General features: G+C 46.6%; 1 protein-coding gene across 1 annotated transcript in view; it reads left to right on the top strand.

The window, feature by feature from the left end:
• Window positions 1-22,048, top strand: part of WNT3A (Wnt family member 3A) — a 116,163-nt gene extending 94,115 nt beyond the window's left edge. The window contains exons 3-4 of the mRNA XM_026652101.1: window positions 17,963-18,228; window positions 21,569-22,048. Of these exons, the coding sequence (XP_026507886.1) occupies window positions 17,963-18,228; window positions 21,569-22,048 (746 nt within the window). The remainder of the gene's footprint in view (window positions 1-17,962; window positions 18,229-21,568) is intronic.
• Window positions 22,049-24,368: the final 2,320 nt, after the last annotated feature.

The raw sequence follows: 24,368 nt of genomic DNA on the forward strand, positions 1-24,368 counted from the left end.
ATTGCATTTTCCTAATAGGCTACTCAGACGAAGCTTTAAAACTCTGTGGGAATTTGTTATATAAAGTACGGTAGTTAATTTACTTCAAGATGTACCAGTGAGAACACAGATAATGGGCTGCGGGTATCGTAGGCTGGGGGAGGCTGCGCCTCCCCAAACAGCCTGGCGTGACCCCGCCCAGACTCCACCCCAGGTCCCTTCCTGCAGTTCCAGGCTCTCTGCCCTGTCTCGGCCCCAAATTGCTTACAATTCCTACTAGAACGCTAATGGAAACACACTGCTCAGGTCCAGAACGAAAGCTAGTTGAAACTGCTTTTCAAAAGCATCCCCAAGGAGACATAAACCAGACTGGATAACCCAGATTCATAGATTTTTAAGGCCAGAAGGAGGATCATTATGTTCATCTACTCTGGCCTCCCGCATGACACAAGTCCTCCAGTTTCTCCCAGCGATTCCTGCATTCCTCCTACAGCATCTCTGTTAGAAGAGCGTCCGATAAGAATATTGAAATGCTAAACACCACGGGAACCTCCCCGCTTTGACATGTCACCCAAACTTTTCTGGTGGTTGGAAAAAGCTCATTTATTACTTTCCCCTTCTGATTCATTTTCCCGTGCCTCTGAGCTCTGGCGGGGGGAAAGAGGGGGAGCCAGGCTGCCGGAGATTTCATGAGAGGGCTTGTTCCCTGGGGATTTCCAGTCTCAATTTGCAGACACAAAGGGTTCTGCTGTTTAGGTAAAGGATGGACAAGCACCCAGCCTGATCTAAACCTTCTGATGCTCCCGCAGCACCTGCCTTTCCCCACTCCCCAGGCTGGGGTTATGGAATGACAGAAAGGACCTAAATAAAAGGGGTGGCGGGGGGGGGGGGGAGAGAATCTGCAGCCATTTAAATGGATTGCACTCAGGAGCAGCCATGGAAAGTCCCAGATTCGGCAGCTCCACTCTGCATGGGGGTCAGGATCTGGGGAGCCCGTGCCAGAGGCCTGCATCATCTGCATGCTGCGAAGGCCAGTCCGTCCCCCGCCAAAAGCAGACGTTTGGAGCTGGAATAGGAAGGAACAGAGACAGGGCTGGCTCGATGCACTGCTACTGAGAACTGGTTATGCTGCCCCGTGGAATGCGGGCACAGGAGTGGCCGGGACTAAAGCCCTCAGCTGCGGGAACAGCACCAGGGCTGTTGCCAGCCCACAGCGTGGAACAGAGTCTACCTTCCACCCTAGCCCCCAATGAACACTGCATGCCAAGCCGGGCTACTCGGCCTGGTGCAGGGGGCGCAGCAGCTAGCCCTCTAAATATACAAGGAGCATGAGATTATCCTCCAAGCAGCCAAAGGTCTCTCTCCCTTTCTCTGCCTTGCAACCTGGGTGGGTCCGAACAGGGGCGGGGGGAAAAGAGGAGCAAACTCTAGGTTGGGTCCCAAAAACTGAGCAATCCAATTGCTTCTGAACCTTAAAATTGTGCTTCAAGTGGAGCGGGGAGCCTTCAGCTAACTTTGTGTGAGTGCCTCAGGGTCTCGGAGCAGCCTGCAGCTTTAACCAGGCTTTGAAAAGGAGCTGGGCGGTGTCACAAAATCCAGGTTATGACCTGCGACCTCTGGATGAGAAATTGTTACCATTTAGGATGTGTTAGGAGGGCCATCCTTTTCATCAAATGCGTGTTGCTTCTTGCTGCGGGAGGCAATCACACCGGTATATCATTAACTCGCAGAAAAGGAGGCTGTAAAAAGGGCTGATGGGGGACCTTAGCCCGCACCCTGCTGGGGACTGCTCTGAGCACAATATCCCAGCGACCATGAGATTAAGCTAAAGAGAAAAGTGAAAATGCTTTTCACGATTCACACGCCCTTTAGATTGTTTTATTAAACCATTTGAATAGGGATTTCCCTTTCGGCCGACAACGGGGCCCGGCCAATGCATAGTTCTAGGTTGCTATGACTTAGTTGGTCCTAGCTAATCACTAGTGAGGGCGAATTTCATATAAAATATCTTGGGCCATTGTCAGTCTAATGCAGCGTGACAGTGCTAGCACAAAAGGGGATTCATTCACCCCAGCAGGTAATAAGGACGATTTGCCATACCAACCAGGCAGTGTCGGGGGGGGCTGTCAAAAGCGATCAGGCCCGTTGGATGGAGCCTCACATTCCATTCTCAGGTGGGCTAGGGCGATCCTTTTGTTAGAGGAGGTTGCTCCTGATCACAGAATACATTTTTCCCCCCCAGCTATCCCATTGACCAGGGGAACTGGTGTTCATAGTGCTTTTAAGGGCAAAAGGGCCCATTATGATCATCTAGTCTGACCTCCTGCATCCCACAGGCCAGAGAGAGTTTCACCCAGTGATTCCTGCAGCCCCTTTTCGCCTTCCAAGCCCTCTTTAATTAAAGATTCTTGTCTTGTCACAATGGACATACTGTATCTCTGCTAATCGCAGATACAAACATATGCACACAACCCCTTTCTCTAAAACATTCCAGGGACATTGAATCATTGGGTAAAGCAGGAGTTAAATAACTGGTGGAGTTTGGGGGTAAGCAAATTGTGCATGGCGATATAAACAAGATTCACCAGGTTTTAAATAATAGATTTAAGGGGGTTAGATTAAAAGGGTTTCATACAAGACGAGAGAGAGAGAGAGAGAGGGTGTATAGGGATAGATAGATAGATTTTTTTCCTCTGTAGGAACAATATATTAACATATACCCAGCCCCCTTCTACTGGTCTACCTCCATCCAGTGGGTCAGGTTACCTATGTTTCTTGCAGGTTATTTTGACAGTAGGTAATTAGCTAGAGCATTCCAGGTCTTGACCCATCATTTTCGCATGAGAGCAAATTGTTTTGATTTTTGGAGGTGCTGCTCAGCCATGCTCCTGTCAATTGCAGCCAGACTCGTGAGCGCTCACAGTGTCTGAAAATGAGGACGTACCTGCTTTAATGCAACAAACATTCTGACTCCCTAATGCCAGACTGGAATTTACAATACGTCTCCTGCGTGCAATAAAACAAACCAACCCAGAGACCTTTTAGAAGAACTTGGCCTACAGGGTCTCGTAAAGCCACCTTAATCCAACCGCTGTCAATCCAATACTCTCTCTTATCTGGATCACCTTCGCCTTCCCTGGCGGGAATTGCTCGCTTCATAAATGTGCTCCAATCACCTGTTTATCTGATCAAATGTCTTTTGATGCCCTTTCACCTTCACAGGGCTGTGTTGGTACTAGCACACTGGTTCAGAAAGAACAAGAACCTCATCCAACACTCAGACGGCGCCCAAACCCAACCTTGCTGTTAAAATATGAAAAAGCCTGGTTAGCTTGTCATTATTATTCTCATGAGCCTTCGCACTTTGGGGCCTGATTTTTAAAAGGGTAAAAATCCTTAAGCTGGATGCTGTAAAAGTATAGTGTGGAATCAGCTGCCGACTTTGGGCACACAGTTGACACTTCCGTGTTTGCAAATTAGGGCACCGATCCTGCCAGTGGGCCCACCCACGCAGAGCCCCATGCCAGCATACGATTGCGAGACCAGGGCTTAACTGTGCAAGTGCATGCAGCCCTTTTGCCATTCGGGCTGTTTCTCTTTCCCCCTTCCTTAGCTCCCACAATGAATACACTTGTGAGTCCACTGATCAATATCCCAGGCAACATTTAGTGCCTCAGAGAGACGCCTTCACCAGACAAACCAAGCACCGGGGCTCGAATGAGCATTCCAGTGAGTAGGCATGAAACATAACGTGCGATCTCCGTGGAGGGATCCCTGCACCCATATGGAGACCTGTTAGCTTTGATGGGACTCCAGATGGGTGTACAGGTCTGCTTGAACTTTCAAGATTGAGAACTTAGGGTTTGGGCTTTTAGGTATTTAGGGACATCAGTGGGACATAGGCACCTAAATATCTTTGCAGATCTGCCCCTTAGTAACTAAGGGCTAGATACTCATCCCTTATGGTCAGTAGTAGCTTACTCCAGTACTACTGCTATCGAAACCAGTGCCACTACTCCAGGAGGACGGTGCTATGCAACTTGAGTAAAGGTATCAGAACGCAGCTCGAAAATGCAGCAAGTTTTCAATGAGGTTTTGGGGAATCTGAAGCCAAGTTTTGCTCCGACTGAAGCTAATGGGAGTTTGGCCGTTGACTTTGGTGGCAACAGGATTTGGTTGTTCACTAGCACCCACTGGCTTTCTTATTGAATCTAAAAAAGGGGCACCTTCCCATTTTGATGTCTGAGTATAGCTGTGTCTATCACCATGTGTATGCTAGTAATAGCCCCAATGCTAAGAGTTGGGCACGTAACAGCCTGATTCTGATTTACACTAGGCCATTTTTCTATCACTCCGGCAGGGTAAAGGGAAGCACAATGTGGTGTAAAGTGGCCTTAGTGTAAACGTGAATCGGGCCTGGGAGTGGTGTCACAGCTTGACACAGGAGCAAAAGTTTGGATGGTGCAAATAGGTTTAATAGGAAATGGAAATCCAGGTAAGTAAGGAACAGCTCGACTTTCAGAGGTAAACGAAGAGCACTAAGTGATCTGAAAACACAATCAAGCCAGAGCCTCGGCTGCGAGGAACTGAGGTGTCCCATGCTTTGTACGTAGGGTTTTTTTTAAGATCTGCATTGACATCCCTAGAGGCTCCAGTCTTTCCATTTATCCACAGACCAGCCAAGCTCAGACTGCAGCGGTACAACCTTCCTCACCTCCACGCTGACCTCTAGGCATGAGAAAAGAGTTCAGTCTCCGTGGGCTGTTCAGTCAGGGGCCTCTCTGCTGAGTCTGCCAAGGAGTGGGCCCATAGATGCTAAGTGGGGAGGGGACGCAGAGCCCTTGATGGAAGTCAGGAGCCCTGACTCCTGGTTAGGGCTCTATCCATTAGCCCAAACGCCTCCCTTTCTCTGACAGTGATCAAATTGAGGGACGTAGCTCAGAGACTAGGACACGTTTTCCCTGGGGGAAGGGAGGATGGAGAAGAAATGTTAAAAGGAATTATGATTACACAAAACCAGATAGCTTGGCAATCAGAGCGATTAAATATTGGCAAGCCATCAAGCTCAGATGGATAACATCCCAGAAAGCTGAAACAGACAGGGAAGCCCTTGGCATGCATCTACTGACAGCTCCACACGCACGGGAGGCGTGCCCACAGGCTGAAGGGTAGGTAAAAAGCTGTTCCCACCCTAAAGGTGGAAGATCCAGAAGGTGTCACAGCTGCGGTGAGCCTGACTTTGCTGATGGGGAAAATATTGGAAACGTTGGAAACCAAATATTGGCTTTTAGCAGCCTCCGAGATGAGTGTCTGTTTCATCATGTCCCATTTAATTGTAGCAACAAAGGGGCCCACCTCCAGGTAAACCACCTAAAGTATTTTCCTCGAGCTGGGTGTAACTCCACTCAGTTCATTTCTCCCCCTATCAATCCATCCCACGCCCAGTGTATCTGAACAGTAATCTATTAGGGTAATTATAGGCCACCCATCACCATAATATCTATGAGCTTTGTACAGCAGAGATTACTTCAACCATCCTTTTTGAACACGGACCTAGAGATAGCAGGAAAGCGAGCAAGTAATTCATTGTCTCTAGGCATAAGGCATTAGACTCCTTATCTCCCTTCCTACTTACTTTCCACAGCTGACTTTTAGAGGTACAGTCCTTCCCCGCTCTCTCCATCCTCCTTGCAGTTAGGGAGGAGGAATTGAAGTCAATAGAGTTGCAGCAGGGATGTATTTGGTCCTAGGGTTACAGTAAAAGCAGTGAAGTCTGTGGGTTCCTGGCTGAGTCTGCTTAGCCCAAGTGCCTGAAATCAAGACAACATGATTCATTGGTATTTAGAAAACAAGCGGTTTGACTGCTCGCCCAAGCTGTGGAAGGGGTTGCCGGGGGAAGAGCTATTGAGATAGTTTAGACCCCTCAGTTATTTGCCTGTGATCCCGTTCAGACTAAGAAAAATGTAAGTGAATTCACTGGCCCACATTCCTTACTCACTCACACTGGTGTAAATCAGGATTGAAGCCACTGAAGCCATTGATCCTAGTAAGGCTTTGACAATCCCACATGGCATGCTCACAAGCAAAGCAGGGTCTAGGTGACATCACTATGTGGCGGGTGCAAAACTGGTTGAACGAGTGTACTCCAAGAGTTAATATCAATGGTTCACTGTGAAAACGAGAGGGCATATCTAGTGGTGTCCCGCAGGGCTCAGTCCTGGGTTCAGTACTATTCAATATTTTCATTAATGACTTGGATAATGGAGTGGAGAGTATGTTTATACAATCTGCAGATGACACCAGGCTGGGAGGGGTTGCAAGCACTTTGGAGGACAGGATTAGAATTCAAAACGACCTTGACAAATTGGACAATTGGTCCGAAATCAACAAGGTGAAATTCAGTAAGGACAAGCGCAAAGTACTTGACTTAGGAAGGTAAAATCAAATGAATAACTACAAAATGGGGACCCACTGTCTAGGTGATAGGATTGCTGAAGAGGATCTGGGGGTTATAATGGATCACAAATTGAACATGAGTCAACAATGTGATGCAGCTTTAAAAAGGCTGATATTCAGAGGTGTGTTAACAAGAGTGTCTTACATAAGATCTGGGTGGTAATTGTCTGGCTCTACTCAGCACTGGTGAGGCCTCAGCTGGAGTACCATGTCCAGTATTGGGCACCACACTTTAGGAAGGATGTGGACACGTTGGAGAGAGTTCAGAGGAGAACAACAAAATGATAAAAGGTTTAGAAAACCTGACCTATGAGGAAGGGCTAAAAAGCCAGGGCATGTTTAGTCTTGGGAAAAGAAGACTGAGCAAAGACCTGATAACAGTCTCCAAATATTTTAAGGGCTGTTATAAAGAGGACTGTGATGAATTGTTCTCCATATCCACTGAAGGTGGGACATGAAGTAATGGGCTTAATCTGCAGCAAGGGAGATGTAGGTTAGATATCAGGAAAAACTTTCTAACTATAAGGTTAGTTAAGCTCTGAAATAGGCTTCCAACGGAGGTTGTCACATCCCCGTCATCGGAGGTTTTTAAGAACAGGTTGGATAAACACCTGTCAGGGATGGTCTAGGTTTACTTGATCTTTGGGGTATGAACTTGCTGATTTCTTGAGGTCCCTTCCAGTTCTACCTTTCTATGATTCATGAAGCAAATCGTGTTGCACTAGTGTAAAAATAATGTCAGTAGAAAATCAAGGTGACACATTCTACTGTAGACCTATGTATTTGGAGGGTAACAGAAGGCTCAGAGCCCAACAACTGCAATATCCTGTTGCCTGCAACTACAGAAGAGAAACCTGGGCGAGTCACTTACCTCCCCTGCCTCAGTTTCTCCATTCATAAAACTGCACAAACCTTGCATGTAATGGCACATTTTAAAAATTCCCCACAGATCTATTAGACTAACATTTGTTATAAGGAGAGCTGGAAGGAAAATGTTTTTCTCATCCTGTGAAAAATGTCAAGATTTCAATAATTTTTCACATCCTGCATCAAGCTGAGAAGTCAAAATTTCAAAAAATGTTGTGAACTGAAAATCCAGAAAAGAATTTGGTTCAGGGCATTGAAACATTTTGTTTTGAATTTTAAGCTTTTTTTTTAACATTTGGAGTATAATTAGCTTAAATTCAAAAGTCCCCAAATATCTTTGGAACTGGAAAAGGGAAACTGTTTGTTTAGACAGTGTTAAAACGAGCTGTTTTGATCATTTAAAACCTTTTTTTTTAACCAAACGTTTTTCAAGTCAAGAAATTCATTGACTGCGCCAGTTTCCTGTGAACAGTTTCACTTTCGATGAATGGGCCTTTTTCTACCCAAAAAAGCTGTGTCGGAAAATTCCCAACCAGTGCTCCCTATAACCACATCAAACTATTGGTCCATCTAAAGGTATGTCTACACTGCCCACATTAGGCCTGGTCTACACTACGGGATTAATTCGGATTTAGCAGCGTTAATTCGAATTAACCCTTCACCCGTCCACACAACAGAGCCATTTAGTTCGAATTAAAGGGCGCTTTAAATGGATTTCTGTACTCCACCTCGACGAGCGGAGTAGCGCCAAAATCGATTTTGTTAATTCGAATTAGGGTTAGTGTGGCCGCCATCACCGAATTAATGTGGTTAAAAACCGAATTAATGTGCTTAGTGTGGCCGCGCACAATCGAATTTATACAACCTGTTTCCCAAATTCGAATTATCTAAATTCGGATTAATCCCGTAGTGTAGACATACCCTCACAGTGCGGCCGCGGACGCTAAGTCACCACTGGCTGACACCAGACGCTTCAGAGGAAGAAAAGATGCATACAGGGTTCCTAGCTAGTGATACCATGCTGTACTTGGGAAAGAAGGAGGGAATTTCTATTCTGAGAGCCCTACAGTGATCAGCTTACAGCCTGGAGCTTTAGCTTTGATTATCCTTATCAGCTTGCATAACTACAAACAGGGACGAACTGGCTGTGTCACAGGTCAGGACACTGTGCTATGCTCATAAACCACAGCAGCTTAGGAGAGGTTCTCACACATGCATCCCTCAGCCTGCTCCCTTGTGTAGAGCCTTCCACCCAAACACTCTCCTCTACATCCCTGGTAGATGGTCAGTATTTGTGTTCGGCACAATTACAAATGACAGGCTATTTCCTAGTAAAAATATTTACCATTTTCAGGATGCTTGAGCATTATGTATCATGGGACAAGTCCATCTGGCTACGAATGTTGTCGGTGCATAAGAAATCATCTAATCAAAGCCCTTCTAAAAATCTAGCCACTATGAGTCACGTGATAACTCCCTGCAGCAGAGTTCCAGAGCCTGTCTATGCCCTGCCTAAAGGAGGCCCGTGTTTCCCTGTATCAAGTCCAAATTGACTGGCCGCTAGTGGAACCCAGTTACTGAGTTGTCAGCATTTGTGTTCGATGATCCCTAGATTTTTCTGACCCTTGAACAAAAAAACCCTCATGTCAGTCTCAAACTTGGCAAGCTTTCAGAGTATGTGAGCTGGGGTGAGAGGGAAAGTGGATTCCCCAGTGGGAAATCAAGAACCCCACTGCAGATGGAGTGGTTTCAATCATTTGTTGGCAATCCTGTTATTTAAGGGCTAGGACTCAGGATTCTATACTCATCTCTGCCACTCGTCAACTGTGAGACCTTCAGCAAATCACCTCAACTCCATGGGCCTCTGCTTCTCCTCCTCCTCTCCCTCACCCTCACCCTCTGCCCCCGTTTGTCTCATCTGTTTTAACTGCAAGCTCTGGGGCAGGGACTGTCTCTCACTATGTGTTTGTACAGTGCCTAGCACTATAGACGGCGGGTATAGGGTTGCCAATTTTGGTTGGACGTATTCCTGGAGATTTAATCACATGACATAATCTTTAATTCAAGATTAATCTTTAATTGCTGGAGACTCCAGGCCAATCCTGGAGGGTTGGCAACCCTAGGCAGCTAGCATAGGCACGGGAAGGCTGTGCCTCCCCAAACAGTCTGGCATGGCCCCACCCATGCTCCACTCCCAGGCCCCCTCCTGCCTGCTTCCAGTTCCTTCCTGCTCTTCGGTGGCCAGCCAAGAGGATGGGGCAGGCAGGCTAGGTCTGATGAACACAAGGCCCAGCACCACCCATCCAACCAGTGCTGGGACCACTGGGACCACGTCGCCCGCCTAGGCTGGGGGTGCTCCAGCTGCGTCGCTCACTCAGTGCTCCACGGTGCTCTGGCCACCCCACCCACCACAGCATGCTGGGGCTGGGGGTATGCAGGGGAGCCAGTGGCCGTGGGGAGTGGGGTGCTCCAGGCTCTGGCGGGGGAAGGGTATGGAAGAGGAGGGGCGGGGCCTCGGGCAGAGGGGAAGGGGCCGTGAGCTAGCCTCCCCCAACCGCGCATTCACCCGCCACCCATGCCTAGCACAATGAAGTACCAATCTTGTTTGATGCTACAGATAAATAACAAGAATGTGAATATATTCAACGGTCCCTCCATTTGAAACAGCATTCGTGGAGCCTATTGATTTGAACTGGTCCACGGAGTTATTTTGATGGCAGGGGACTATGTTTTTTTTAAAAGAAGAGGGCTTCCTTTTATACTGTGAAACAGTTTCCGACAGGAGGGGTTGAAAGCCCCATCACGTGGGTCATTTCCAACTAAATTCAGACACTACCTTGTACAGTTGTATAGGGTTGCCAACAGCCAGAATTTGACCAAAGTATTACAGCCCTCGGGAGACTCACCGATGGTATGCCACAGGCAGAGAACAGGAGGGACTGGTGCATGGTGCACCAATCATTCTGTTTCATTTTGTGTCTGTCCATTCCGCAGTGACTTTTCCCGCCTAAAATCCCCTAAGCAGGTGCAGCATTTGAGATGCACTACGCAGCAGGATTTGAGCCTCCAACCTCCAGCAGTGACCTCTATCACTCAAGCGAAGCTACCAAGGGCTAGATTCACAAAGGGTGCTTAGGGTGCTGCAACAGCTAACTCCTAGGGACCCTGCCGCCAGTCAAATTCACAGCCCCGAGTTAGGCCCCCTGTGCATTGTATGGGGAGAGTTAGGCACCTCACAAAGGGATTCTCCGAAGCCAGCATGCTGAGCGGGGAGCCCCCTAAACTAGCCAGGGGTGAAATGCAGAGGAAAGGGGTAGGGCCGAGGACCCAGATCCTCAAAGGGACCTAACGCCCATTGATCTGGGGCTTAGGCACCTGACTGATAGGCCAGAGGGAGATGACTGTCCCCGTCTCGGATTCTCAGCCAGGACCCCTGTCCTGGGGTTAGGTGCCTACGACAGATCAGCCTTTACCCATGTAAAACCGGGGGGTAAGGGCAAGACACCCCCACCCCCCCAGTGGTTAGGACATGCAACTGGGATGCTGGGGCCCTGTTTTCAAATTCCTCACTCTGCCTGCCTTGGAGCTGGGACTGGAAACCAGGCCTCCCACCACCGTGCCCTAACCACCCGGCTATTCCAGGCTCAGGGGTTTGCAGTCTCTCCTGATGCAGCTGTTCTACTTTTGGCATAATTAATTAGCTATTCGATGAAGCAGGGATGTGAACTTAACTCTCCGAACTCCCTGGTGAAGGAGCAAACCACTGAGTCAGTCGCTTGCTCTTGCTCACCCAATTAATATTTAATTGTTAACATTGAGGCTACTTAATCTTTAGACCCGCTGACCAAGGGTTATGGTGGATTCCCTTTTATTGAAGTACTTAAACAAGGGGAGGGGGTAAAATTTCCAATAATCCTTCAGTCACTTAGGAACCTCAGTCCCCTCTCATTGGAAGTCAAGGAGAGTAAGGTGCCCAAGTCACTTAGGCTATTAAAATATATGACAGATATTAAATATTATAAATCTCCTTTTAATAAGACCCTTGACTGCTCCATGGGTCGCTCTTCAATGGGATATAATATTGTCTGTAGCCAACTGGCTACTTGGTTGTATATGTAAGAGAGACACTATTACCACTGCCCTCTACTGAGTGGAATCAATACTGATCTACTGTGTGTCATAGGCCTTTTATTGTGAAAGCTGAAAGAGTTTAAGGCAGGATAATGTTTTCTGCCCTCACTATTGCTGGGATGTTCAGAGCATCTACAGCACAAAGCACAGTGACAATTTGAAAATCCTAGTAGGCCACTACAATATACTTCTCATTAACTTACTCTCACCAGCCTTAGCCCAGAGGTATCCTATCCCCATGTCACATTCCCTTTTTCAAGAATTATTCAGGGCTTGTCTACACTACCCGTCGGATCGGTGGGCAGCGATCGATCCAGCAGGAGTTGATTTATCGCATCTAGTCTAGACGCAATAAATCGACCCCCGAGCTCACTCCGGTACTCCACCGGAGCGAGAGGCTCAGGCGGAGTCGACAGGGGAGCGTCAGCAGTCGACTCACCACAGTGAAGTCACTGCAGTGAGTAGATCTAAGTACGTCGACTTCAGCTATGTTATTCATGTAGCTGAAGTTGTGTAACTTAGATCGATCCCCCCCCTCCCAGTATAGACCAGGCCTCAGATCTCATGTACACGTCAGGTTACTCCTCATCTCTTTCTTTTTAAAGAGACTAGATAACTTTACTATTATTCCTCCGGTTTTACCATCGCACCAGTCAACACTGAGCTGTAACGATACTTTGCATCTTCCATCCAAGGCACTCTCCAAACAGCAACAAATTTAGCCTTGCAAACTCCCTGGGAGATAAGTATGATTGTCTGCTGTGTTCCAGATAAGGAAGCTGAGGGACAGAGAGAGATTAGGTGACTTGCTCAAGGTCACATAGGAAGTCTGCATAAGAACTGGAAATAAAACCTCAGGTCTCCTGACTCCTAGTCTTCCTTAATTCTCCTTGCTGATAGTATCATTTTCCCCCTCTGTCCATATGTCTCTGGCTGGATCAGAAATGTCCTGCATGGAGTGTGCAGCTGGGAAGTTCTGCAGGATAGAACCTCAAGATACTATGGGCAAGAATTTCAAAAGTGGCTAGTGATTTCGAGTGCCTACATCTTAGAGGCCCAGTTTCAGACATCTTTGAGGCCCCTGACGTTCAGAAAGTGCTGAGCGCCTACCCTCTGAGACTCAGCCCCCTTCGAATGGTCTAAAATTAGGCACTTAAAAGATTGCAGCAGACAAAATTACTAAGTCACTTTTGAAAATCTCAGCCACCATTGTGAGCAATATGAGATTTTAATGTGCCGAAGCCAGAGACTCAGTGACCTGCTGCTGCAGGGATAAACAGTAGTTAAAATGCTCTTAAGCCTACATCCCCATTAACCTTCTCCTACCAGCTGACTTTCCAGAAGCCCTCTTCAAGTTGTAACGAGCTGCCTGTCTCCTGCTACCAGAACCACCCAGAGAGGAATGAGGCTCGCTGACAAATGCATTGCACTCTCCTCTTATCTTTACTAAGTTTCTTGCATTTTTATATGGCACCTTAATAACCCCTCATTTCCATTACAAGTGCATGCTTTCCTTCTGCTTATCTGTATCTCTATGCACTCTTTCTCCATTCCTGCAGCCACACCGCCTGGGGCTATGACCTGGTGAGCTCTCCAAAGCTCAACGGGGTCAGGTCTGCTTAGTAATTGGATGAAGGTCCTCAGACGGAATATGTTGCAGGAAGTCATTCACTAGATGGCGCTTTTCTATCTGCATCAATATTGAGCCCAATGTCCCAGCCTAAAGTTAGGGGTGAGAGATGAGATGCAAATCCAATGCCTCAATCGCACGTGGTCATTAAAAGATCCACTGGCATTATCTCAAGAGTAGGATTGTTGACCTCAGTGCTCTGGGCCAGATTTCAACTACATTCTGCCTGACTCAATTCCCCACGTAGTTACAATTGGTTACAGTGCTGTTCACTTCCTGTTGCATGCAGTTAAACAGCTGCTGTGTTCCACCCTAGAGGCAGCTGCATTTCACGGGCAGTTGAGCAACCCCTACATGTACGGTCTGTAAAGTGCTCTGGGATCTTTTCACATGAGAAGTGCTATATAAAATCTGAAGTTATTGTTAAGGAAAAGAATAAAAAATATCTCCAGAGCTGAAGAGTTTCTGTACATGTGTCACCTACACACATGTGGGCATGGTGCTGTGGCACCAAGACCACTTACAGATTAATGAGTCTTAGCTAAGGCCCATGTGGCATTTAGCTCCAGGGGTCCCAGGTTTGATCCTGCCCACCGACGACCGGGGTCTGTCGGTGTTACACATACTTGAATAAAAGTATCATCTCCTTTACTTGTATGCACTGAGTGACTTACTAACCTTTATAAGCATGCTGAAGTTGTGTTCCAGGACATTGCTCATGTTTTTTGCTTGTAATTTCCTGCATGCTATTTTATTTGTATATTGTTGAATTTGGTAGCCTTCCCAAAGAGAAGAGCCAATGCACAGGTTCTGGCTCAAGTATTCAAGCTAGTCAGGACCTCTCTGTTAACACGCAATATTGGTTTCTGTCCTAAGAACATGTTAGGGTTTTGACTTGGCTTGTTAAATACTCTCCATATTACTAAGTGCAAATAACTGATTGAGCAGCCAGAAGTTAAAGCCATATGTTCCCATTCATAGTAATCAAAATGGACTAAGGTCCACGAAATCTGGTTAAAAAAACAACAACCGACGAGTAAAGTTATCGAGCCAGATCATCAGCTGGTGTAAACATGGCATAGAGCCGTTGAAGTCAATGGATCTACACCAATTTAAACCAGCTGAAAATCTGCCTTTATGGCTATATTTGTATTACAGCATGATCCTGGTTATCCAAACAACATGGGTGACACCAAATTTGTTTGGATAACTGGGATTGCATAGACAAGGAGTTAGCTTGTTAGGGAGATTTGTAAAGGGTCTTCAGGAGGCTGGATTATCGTGACTGATCTGTGTTTTCCCGACAGTTATAGCTAGAGCCAGTTGGAACTTTTTCGATTAAATGTTTTTTGTCAAAAAATGCTGTTCCATTGGGTTTCATGGAGACGTATCGATTTTGATGGGAAGGTTTCTGAGGTCTAGGGCGGGCTCTCTGGTCGCTTCCAAAGAGAGAGAAAGACCTGAATTGGAAACCTGAACTTTCTGATCCAAAGCTGGATGTTTCAACACTATTCCATTTCACAAAGACATTTGAAAAGTTTTGTATCCTTCCAGTGTGGAATGGAAGCAAAATGTGAAAGCTGTCATGTAATGGAATTGTTCTCCAGTCACTCTAGTTATGGCTCAAGTGCAAAAAGGAAGGTCTTCCCAGAGACTTCGCTACTGAACCTCATGATCACAACCCCTTTCAGTTGACCCAGCCAAAGGCTAAAAAAGTTGCCGCCAACATTCCCAGCTGAAGAGCCAGACATGAAAACAATTCTTTTAGGCAGCTCAGGGACCTGGCACTGAATTGGGCAAATAGACAAACCTTCAAGTTCACATAAGTATGAGGAATAAACAGGAAGAACTGGGAGTATTAATACATATGCTCAAGTATGATTTACTTGGCATCACAGACATGGTGGGATAAGTCTCATGACTGGACTGTTGGTACACAGGGGTATAGCTTGTTCAGGAAGGACAAGCAGGATAAAAAGTGATGAGGTGTTGTGTTGTATATCAAGAATATATACACTTGTTCTGAGGTCCAGAAGGAGGTGAGGGGCACACCAGTTGAAATTCTCTGGGTAAAGATAAAAGGGGTAAAGAATAGGGGTGATGTCAGGGTAGGGATCTACTAGAGACCACCAATCAGGAAGAGGAGGTGGATGAGGCATTTCTAGAACACATAACAGAAATATCCAAAACACAAGACCTGGTAATAATGGATGACTTTAGCTACCCAGTCATCTGTTAGAAAAGTAATATGGCAAAACACAAAATGTCCAGTATAGTCTTAGAATGTATTAAGGAAAAATGTGTGTTTCAGAAAACACAGGACATTATAAGAGGGACAGTCATTTTAGACTTGATTCTGATCAATAGGGAGGAATTGGTAGCAAATCTGAAGGTGGAAGGCAATTTGAGTGAAAGTGATAGATTTCATGATTCTAAGGAAAGGCGGGAGTGAGCGCAGCAGAATAAGGACAATGGACTTCAAAAAAGCAGACCTCAACAAATACAGAGAACTGGTAGGTAAGGCCCCATGGGAAGAAAATCTAAGGGAAAAAGTTGTTCAGGAAAGCTGTCAGTTTCTCAAGGAGGCAGTTTTGAAGGTACAACTGCAAACTATTCTGGTGCGATAGAAAGATAGGAAGCACAGTAAGAGGGCAATATGGCTCCATCTGGAACTCTTTAATGACCTCAAAATCAAAAAGGAATACTACAGAAAGTGGAAACATAGATGAATTGCTAAGGATGAGAACAAAAGAATGGGACAACCATGTAGTGACAAAATCAGATAGGCTAAGACACAAAATAAGTTACATCTAGCAAGGGACATAAAGGCAACAAGAAGAGGTTATTTAAATATATTAGGAGCAAGAAAAAAACTAAGAAAATGTAGGTCCTCTCCTTAGCAGAGAAGGAGAGTTATTATGGATGACATTAAGAAGGCTAATGAGTTGAATGCCTATTTTGCTACAAGTTTCATGAAAAATGTTAATGATGTTCAGATACTCAACACAATTAGAATTAACAACAAAGGGGAAGGAATGCAAGCCAAAAGAGGGAAAGAACAGGTTAAAGAATATTTAGTTAAGTTAGATATATTCAAGTTGAAGGACAGGATTAGAATTTAAAATGACCTTGACAATGCAGAGAATTGGTCTGAATTCAACAGATGAAATTCAATAAAGACAAATGCAAAGTACTTCACTTAGGAAGGAAAACTCAAATGCACAACTACAGATTGAGCAATAAATGGCTAGTTGGTAGTACTGCTGAAAAAGATCTGGGGGTTATAGTGGATCACAAATTGAATGAGAGTGAACAATGTGATGCATCTGCAAAAAAAAAGGCTAATATCATTCTGGGGCGTATTAACAAGAGTGTCGTACATAAGACATGGGAGGTAATTGTCCGGCTGTACTTGGCACTGGTGAGGCTTCAACTGGAGCACAGTGTCCACTTCTGGGTGCCATACTTTAGGGAAGATGCAGAGAAATTGTTGAGAGTCCAGAGAAGAGCAACCAAATTGATCAAAGGTTTAGAAAACCTGACCTCTGAGGAAAGGTTAAAAAATTGGGCATGTTTAGTCTTGAGAAAAGAAGACTGAGGGGCAACCTGATAACAGTCTTCAGCTATGGTACGAGCTGTTATAAAGAGGACTGTGATCAATTGTTCTCCAAGTCCACTGAAGGTGGGTCATGAAGAAATGGGCTTAATCTGCAGCAAGGAAGATTTAGGTTAGATACTAGGAAAAACTTTCTAACTATAAGGGTAGTTAAACTCTGAAATAGGCTTCTAAGGGAGGTTGTGGAATCCCCGTCACTGGAGGTTTTAAAGAACAGGTTGGACAAACATCTGTCAGGGATGGTCTAGAAATACGCAGCCCTGCCTCAGCAGAGGGGGCTGGACTTGGTGACTTCTCGAGGTCTCTTCCAGCCCTACATTTCTGTGATTCTATAAGACGCAGTGTATTGGACGCAGCATCCGTGTGAGCTGGTCGGGTAGCAGAAAGAGTGTGTTTCAAGGCAAGATGAAGAGGATGACACTTGGTATGCATGGTGAGGGAAGCAGACTGCTGGAATAGCAGACAGTCCTGGTGTTTTCCCAGCTGCTAACCATCAGCAGTCCTCAACATGATATGGAACCAGCCACGCCATTTGCAGAGCCCTGAAAAGTCTGGGCTAGTCACAGGGCTCTGAAAAGTGTATGGTTTATCTGGCCTTGGTTCCATTGCCAGAGAGTGGAGTCTGGCAGCAAAGAGAGGTCTCCCCTTCCCCAGGGGTGATTGGGGCCCAGTCTATGTGTACCTGAATCAGTGCTGGATGCTGGAACTAAAGGCTCGTCTACTCTGGGGTGGGGGGGATCGATTTAAGATACGCAACTTCAGCTACGCTATTCATGTAGCTGAAGTCGAAGTATCTTAGTTCGACTTACCTGGCCATCCTCATGGCGGCAAGCCGACCGCCGCGGCTCCCCCGTCGACTCCGCTTACTCCTCCTGCCGAGGTGGAGTATGGGCATCGATTTGGGGATCGATTTATCGCGCCTAGATGAGACACGATAAATCGATCCCCGATAGATCGATTACTACCCGCCGATCCAGCGGGTAGTGTAGACGTGGCCTCAGAGTGCCCCATTTGGCCATTTGCTTACTAGGGCCTGATCCAAAGTCCATTGGATGGAGACTTTCCACTGACTTCAGTGGGTGTTGAATCAGGTCCTGCCCTGTTTCATTGTGTCTTCCAGTGCTGGAAATGGCCCTGCCTGGAAATGGGATTCTTAAGCCAGGAGGCGGGTTTCCTACCTGCTGCTGTGTTCTTCAGAGGAGGTGCTCATGTCATTCCGTTGGGAAGGGTCACTCATATTCACCACTCAGTAACAGATCCCTGCATCCTTCCCTCTTCCACAGCTACCAGGGAGTCGGCCTTCGTCCACGCCATCGCCTCCGCGGGTGTTGCTTTTGCGGTGACCAGATCCTGCGCCGAGGGCTCAGCCACCATCTGCGGCTGCGATACCCGCCACAAGGGGCCCCCCGGGGAAGGCTGGAAATGGGGAGGCTGCAGTGAGGACGTGGAGTTTGGGACCATGGTGTCTCGAGAGTTCGCGGACGCCCGGGAGAACAGGCCGGATGCTCGGTCAGCCATGAACAGGCACAACAACGAAGCTGGGAGAACAGTAAGGCCATGCGGTTTCATTTTATTGAGCCCCTAAAAACATTTCCTTCCACCCCCAAAAATCCTAGGTGAACGGCAAGAAGAACCTCAGGTGAACTGGGTTCAACATTAGCTCAGTGGTTTGAGCATTGGCCTGCTAAACCCAGGGCTGTGTGTTCAATCCTTGAGGGGGCCACTTAGGGATCTGGAGCAAAATCTGTACTTGGTCCTGCTAGTGAAGGCAGGGGGCTGGACTCGATGATCTTTCAAGGTCCCTTCCAGTTCTAGGAGATGGGATATCTCCATTATTTCCCAGTGTGTGTTATAGATTCCCCTCTGTGCCCGATCCACAGAGGATGAGAGTCTGCTATAGCTGCCAGCTATGGGTCTTAGGCCTAGATCCTCAAAGGCATTTAGGTGCCTAACTCCCATTGAGGGCATGCCTTTGAGGATTTGGGCCTTAGCCTGTTAGTTCAAGCCATGGAAGCTCATGTACTCAGCTCTGAAGATCTTAGGCCTGGTCTACACTACGACTTTAATTCGGATTTAGCTGCGTTAATCCGAATTAACCCTTCACCCGTCCACACTACAGTGCCAGTTAATTCGAATTAAAGGGCACTTAAAATCGATTTCTGTACTCCACCTCGACGAGCGGAGTAGCGCTTAAATCGATTTTGTTAATTCGAATTAGGGTTAGTGTGGCCGCACACCACCGAATTACTGTGGTTAAAGTAATGGGGTAGTGTGGCCGCACACCACCGAATTAATGTGGTTAAAAACCGAATTAATGTGCTTAGTGTGGCCGCGCACAATCGAATTTATACAACCTGTTTCCCAAATTCGAATTATCTAAATTCGGATTAATCCTGTAGTGTAGACATACCCTTAGGTTCAGTACAAATGAAAACTAAGAGGATGGTCATCCCATGCAGACTTCCCTGTGGTCACAGCCTGGTTTCTGTGCCTCTTCAGGCCTAGCAGGTGCCTAAAATAGTCCCACATTTCTCTCAGTGCCTGGGGTTAGCACCAACCTGCCATGAGGAAAAGGGCTTGCTGTCAACTGAGCAATTTCAGTACAAGGCTTCAGCCTGTCCACCCAGCGCACCTGCTTCCTAGCACCACCAGGAAACTTTCTTGGCTTGGAGCTAACTTCTCCAACCCTCACCCCACTATATGCCTCACAAAAGTTGCTTCCTGTTCTCTCCCCCCTACAGAGAGCTCCTGGTTTCTCCTGTATAGGGACCAAACTTCATTAAATCATAGAATCAAAATACCTTAACCTGATCCTACTCCATTATTAAGTTGTTATTGACAATGGGGGAAGGAATGGGGCCTGTTCACTTCCATAGAAACATATGACTACAAAGTAGTCACTCCTCCAATATAGAGTTCCACTACTGTATGTAACCACAATCCAGAACAGACCAAAACCTCAGAGCGAGATCCTCAACTGATGGAGATGGGTGAAGCTCCATTGAAGCCAATGGAGTTATTCCAGTCTACACCAGCTAAGAATCTGGCCCGAGATGTGGAGCACAGACCTTTAAAATTCAAGATGAAGTCCCACCACAAAATGAGGGATGCAGCAATGCAATAGCAGAAGAGGGAAGCAAGACATATCGCCAGTGGTCATTTGACATAAAGTTGTCCATCGGGTCCTGGGTACCATGGGTTACTCAGCATTTCTGATGGCAGTAAAAGACAGGGATAAAGAGTACAGCCACAGGGTTGGGTAGGATGGAAATGAGGGATTTGTCTCATAATGAGAATCAATAAAAAGATACAATATTAGCTGTAAGTTCAACAGTGACCATTTAGGCTCTTGTACGGGCTACCTTCATCTTCGGTCCAACCTCAAGACGCCGATCCAGTTTTAGGCCCCTTACAAATATCATAGATCAGATAGAAAATGGCGGAACATTAAAACTGAAATCCTGTTGCTTCAGAAATAGCATATGTTTTCCATTCACACCATGCTAACACTCATTAGTGCACAAGTATTTCCAGCTAATAAAACTGAGCAGTAGGGGAAGTCTGAACCAATTTTCATAAGAATTCAAATCCAATCTCCAGACCAAAAGCTTTGACTGAGATTTGGATGATTATATGAACCAGATATTTTGCGGTTCTCCCATCGCTAATTACAATCTCCTTGGCAATGAATGAAGCTGCCTAACTGGCAAAAAAAACCCACCCAAAAAATGTTGATCGCACAGTGTAGTTGCTGATTCATGGCAAATCTTTTGGACTTGGCTTGGCACTAGTCTGTTCATGCATTCAGAAATTTGCTGATCAGCTCTGAATAACACAGCTTATTGAGTAAATTGTATCAGGTGGTGAGCAGTGCTGTGAAAATCTTTGGATCAATTTCAGCCTTGGTGAGGCAAGCATAAGTCTCATTGAAGTCAATGGTGATTTCTTCCATTTAGGCCAGGACTGAATTTCACCCGCTCCATCTGGTAACCATGCCGCCCGTAGATGCAGCATTGCCAACACCAAGCCTTCAAAAAACTCAAGAGTCAGGCTTCTCAAATCATGCGACTGGCTTAAAAAATAATCATACAGTTTATGTTCTTTTCATTTACCTGCTGGTTTCTGCACCTTTAGCAACCTAGGGGGTGGAGGAGGCTAGAAACTTACTTTTTGTTTTAGATCCTCACCTATTCACATGCCTCCAGGAGCTGGGGCCTTAAGGAAAACGCCAACTACCAACGTGATAAAATTGCAAGAGTTGGCAAGACTGTGAGCTGTGCTCTCAGCTGTTAAGGTGTGACCTGCTCAACACACTGTTGAGAGGCCGGTGAAGAAAATCCTAGGGTGCAGCAGGAAGTGGCATTGGTGATTCAGTGGGTGACACTCTCCCCCTTGACTCGAGTCTCTTTTGCAAGAAAAGGGAGCTCTGATGATCGAGCTAAATTGTAGTTTGGATAATCATAGCACATTTCACCCGTGAATTCTCCCTGCAGTTTAAATCGGCTTATGAATCCTTCTTCATTCCCCGTCCTAAAGTATCGTTTAGCTTGGCTAAGTGCCGTTAAAAAGCTGCAGTATTCCACCTCAGAGGTGGCTGCATTTCACTCCTGAGCAAAGTGGTCTTTGTGTGTGAATATAGCTATAGAAATATTTACACACACAGGTACAGGAATGACTTCACCCATCATTGAAAGCACTTTATGGAGACCACATCCAACCCCTGACTGGTGTATATCGTTGTAGTTAATGAAGCTAAACTGGTTTACACCAGCTGAGGAACTCTGCCTGGCATTCTTTGGGATGAGAAGTGCTAGGTAAATAACAGAATGTATTTTTGATTCATATTATGGGCTAATAGTTTTCCTCTTCCTTTTTTCTCTCTTTTCTAGTCCATTATTGATCACATGCATCTGAAGTGCAAATGTCATGGTCTGTCAGGCAGCTGTGAGGTGAAGACATGCTGGTGGTCCCAGCCAGACTTCAGGGTCATCGGTGACTATCTCAAGGACAAGTACGACAGCGCTTCTGAAATGGTGGTGGAGAAGCATCGGGAGTCCCGTGGCTGGGTCGAGACGCTCAGGCCCAAGTACAACTTCTTCAAGGCCCCAACTGAGAGAGACCTGGTTTACTATGAGAACTCACCAAACTTTTGTGAGCCGAACCCCGAGACGGGCTCCTTTGGGACCCGCGACCGGATCTGCAATGTCACCTCCCACGGGATCGACGGATGCGACCTTCTGTGCTGCGGCCGCGGGCACAACACAAGGACTGAGAAACGGAAAGAGAAGTGCCACTGTATCTTCCACTGGTGCTGCTACGTCAGCTGCCAGGAATGCATACGAGTCTACGACGTTCACACGTGCAAGTAAAGGAGGAGTTCCCTGGACAGGCTCCGTGCGGAGAAATGGATTTGAGCCTGCTTCTTCTGAGGTTGTGTAGATGGGAAAGATCTACCTTTTTTTTATAGTAAAAGAAAAAATAAAAAAGGCTAAAACTGGCTGGATAGAATAGATCTAATGACTTCTTGGTCGTCCCAAGATGCATCTGGAGGCTAACATTACAAACATGGAACTCCATACAAAAAGATTATGCACCGGTTAGGAGGCTGTGATTTCTTTAACTACCCAACAGAACAGAACTGCGGAGAAGATTGTTAGCAGGGGCAATGACTCTTTGCTCTTCTCTCAACTAACCTGAAGAGACTCGTGCTATTAAGTGTCCTTTGAAAGACTTGCAACTTCCTAAACACCTCCTGTTCCCAACCCAATAGGAAGAGGTGATGTCGGACAACAGCTCTCAGCGTCCTGAGATCCTTTCCAAGCCCCAGCAACCAGAGTCTGTGTGCAACATGAATGGCAAAAAATTAAAATAAAATAAAATATTCAATTCATTAAAAAAACAAACAAACCCTTCTTCCACTTCTTCCGGGAACAGGGGAATTCTGCAAACATTCCTTAGTGCTGTAGAATGGACGAGCTCTTAGCATGAACTTTTTAACATAGTGGTTTCTGCCGGATTTGACATAGGACGCAGTGACACATTTAGTACTTCTGCAGAGAAAGAGACTGCGGATGGATTGCTACCAAGGTCCCACTGACACCAGTGCAACAGGCGTAGTAGATGCTGTGATCTAGATACACATGCGTGCACGTCGTACGTAAAAACTCTGTGCCCAGAAGGGGACCCAGCAAACGCATGGCCATGGAGACCGAGATGGCTCTTTTTCCTCAGCAGACACACCAGCAGACATTGACCCAAGTGTGGCCTGTGGAGGCAGGGGTGTGACTCAGCCGATTAGAAGGAGGATGCCCGTTGAGACGTGCAGTGGGGTAGGGCGCAAACCGCCTGTGATTAAGGTGGCGAGGACATCGTTTCTTTGCACCACAGGCCAGCAAGGAAAGGAGAGCAGGAAAGGTGTTTCCTCACCTCTGCTTAAGAAACAAAGTAACCTTGGAAAGTGCACTTAGTTCATTTCATCGGCTCTGTACAGCTCCTGCAGAACCCTCAGAACAGAACTCTGTAGGGAACAGCGGTTCTGAAGGCCTGTGTGATACGTGTTGCTAGACAAACCCTGACCTAGAACAGCCTTGGACTCTGGCCAAGTTTGGAGCCAGCTCCAACCTCCGCAACTAGTGTCTCTATAACAGGCCATATCAAAAACCTTGTGTCTGAACCACCCTCGACTTTGGGAAAGTTTGGATCCAGCTCCAAATCCCAACGCTGCAGCACAGCCCTCTCTCTGCTGTTAGGCTGTTTCGCCTCTTTGACTCCATTCCTTTGCCCGTGTTGCAAGTTGTCGTACCTCTGATACCTAGATCGGGATTGCCAATTTACAGCAGCAAATGTAACTTGCTGTCTGGCAATCCGGGCTCCACCTGGGGTTGTGGGTTCTCAGGCCTGACTCTTCACACCCTCACACTGGCTGGGGGTCCCATCTAGAGAAATGGGAAAGGGACTGATTTTTTTTTTCTTCCTTTTGCCATCAAGAATTGCAGAAATAGAAATGAGGATAGAGCAATGGGAGCCTTTTCACTGACTGCCGGGGGAGCTGGGTCACGACTTTGGGCTAGGTTGTGACTACACACCTGCGTGGGGAAATACAAGCACCTCCTCGATCCCCACATGCTGGCTTGCCCTCTGCAACCCGAGCAGGTGAGCTGGGAGAATGCAGCCGAGACAAGGAACGAACCGAGCCTAATCCCCACGGAGAAAAATGGGGAGGGAGTTGTGCCCCAGAGGCACGTCTCTGAGTCCCAGCGCCTCCCGGACTACTTCTAAATTGAGCTGTGCCCAGAGGCACAAGCTAGCCCTCTGGATTGACGGGGTCAGTTTTGTCTACTCTGTGTCTAAAGGCTGACTGATGCCAGAGTGACTTCATCTGTGGTTTAGAAAAGAGAAAGGACGTATACATAGAGAATTAGGCATGGTTTTGCATCCCTGCCCATCTTGGCTAATAACCATTGCAGAAGGAAATGGCCTAGGATAGGGACAGTCGTGCGCTAGCTTTAAAAGGAAGGGAAACAGCTGGACATTTTAGAAAATCTTATCTGAAGCGGAAGGAGTCCTTAAAGCAAACTGGAAAAGATTTGGTAAGGAAAAAAGAAATGCAGTTGTTTAAGATCATGATCCAGGGACAGCAAACACATGGGCAGACGCTAGGCCGGTCGCTTAATGCACTTCTAGAAGGAG

The sequence above is a fragment of the Terrapene carolina genome, unplaced genomic scaffold (genome assembly GCF_002925995.2).
Source record: "Terrapene carolina triunguis isolate 2854851 unplaced genomic scaffold, T_m_triunguis-2.0 Scaffold111, whole genome shotgun sequence".
Lineage (NCBI taxonomy): Eukaryota > Metazoa > Chordata > Testudines > Emydidae > Terrapene > Terrapene triunguis.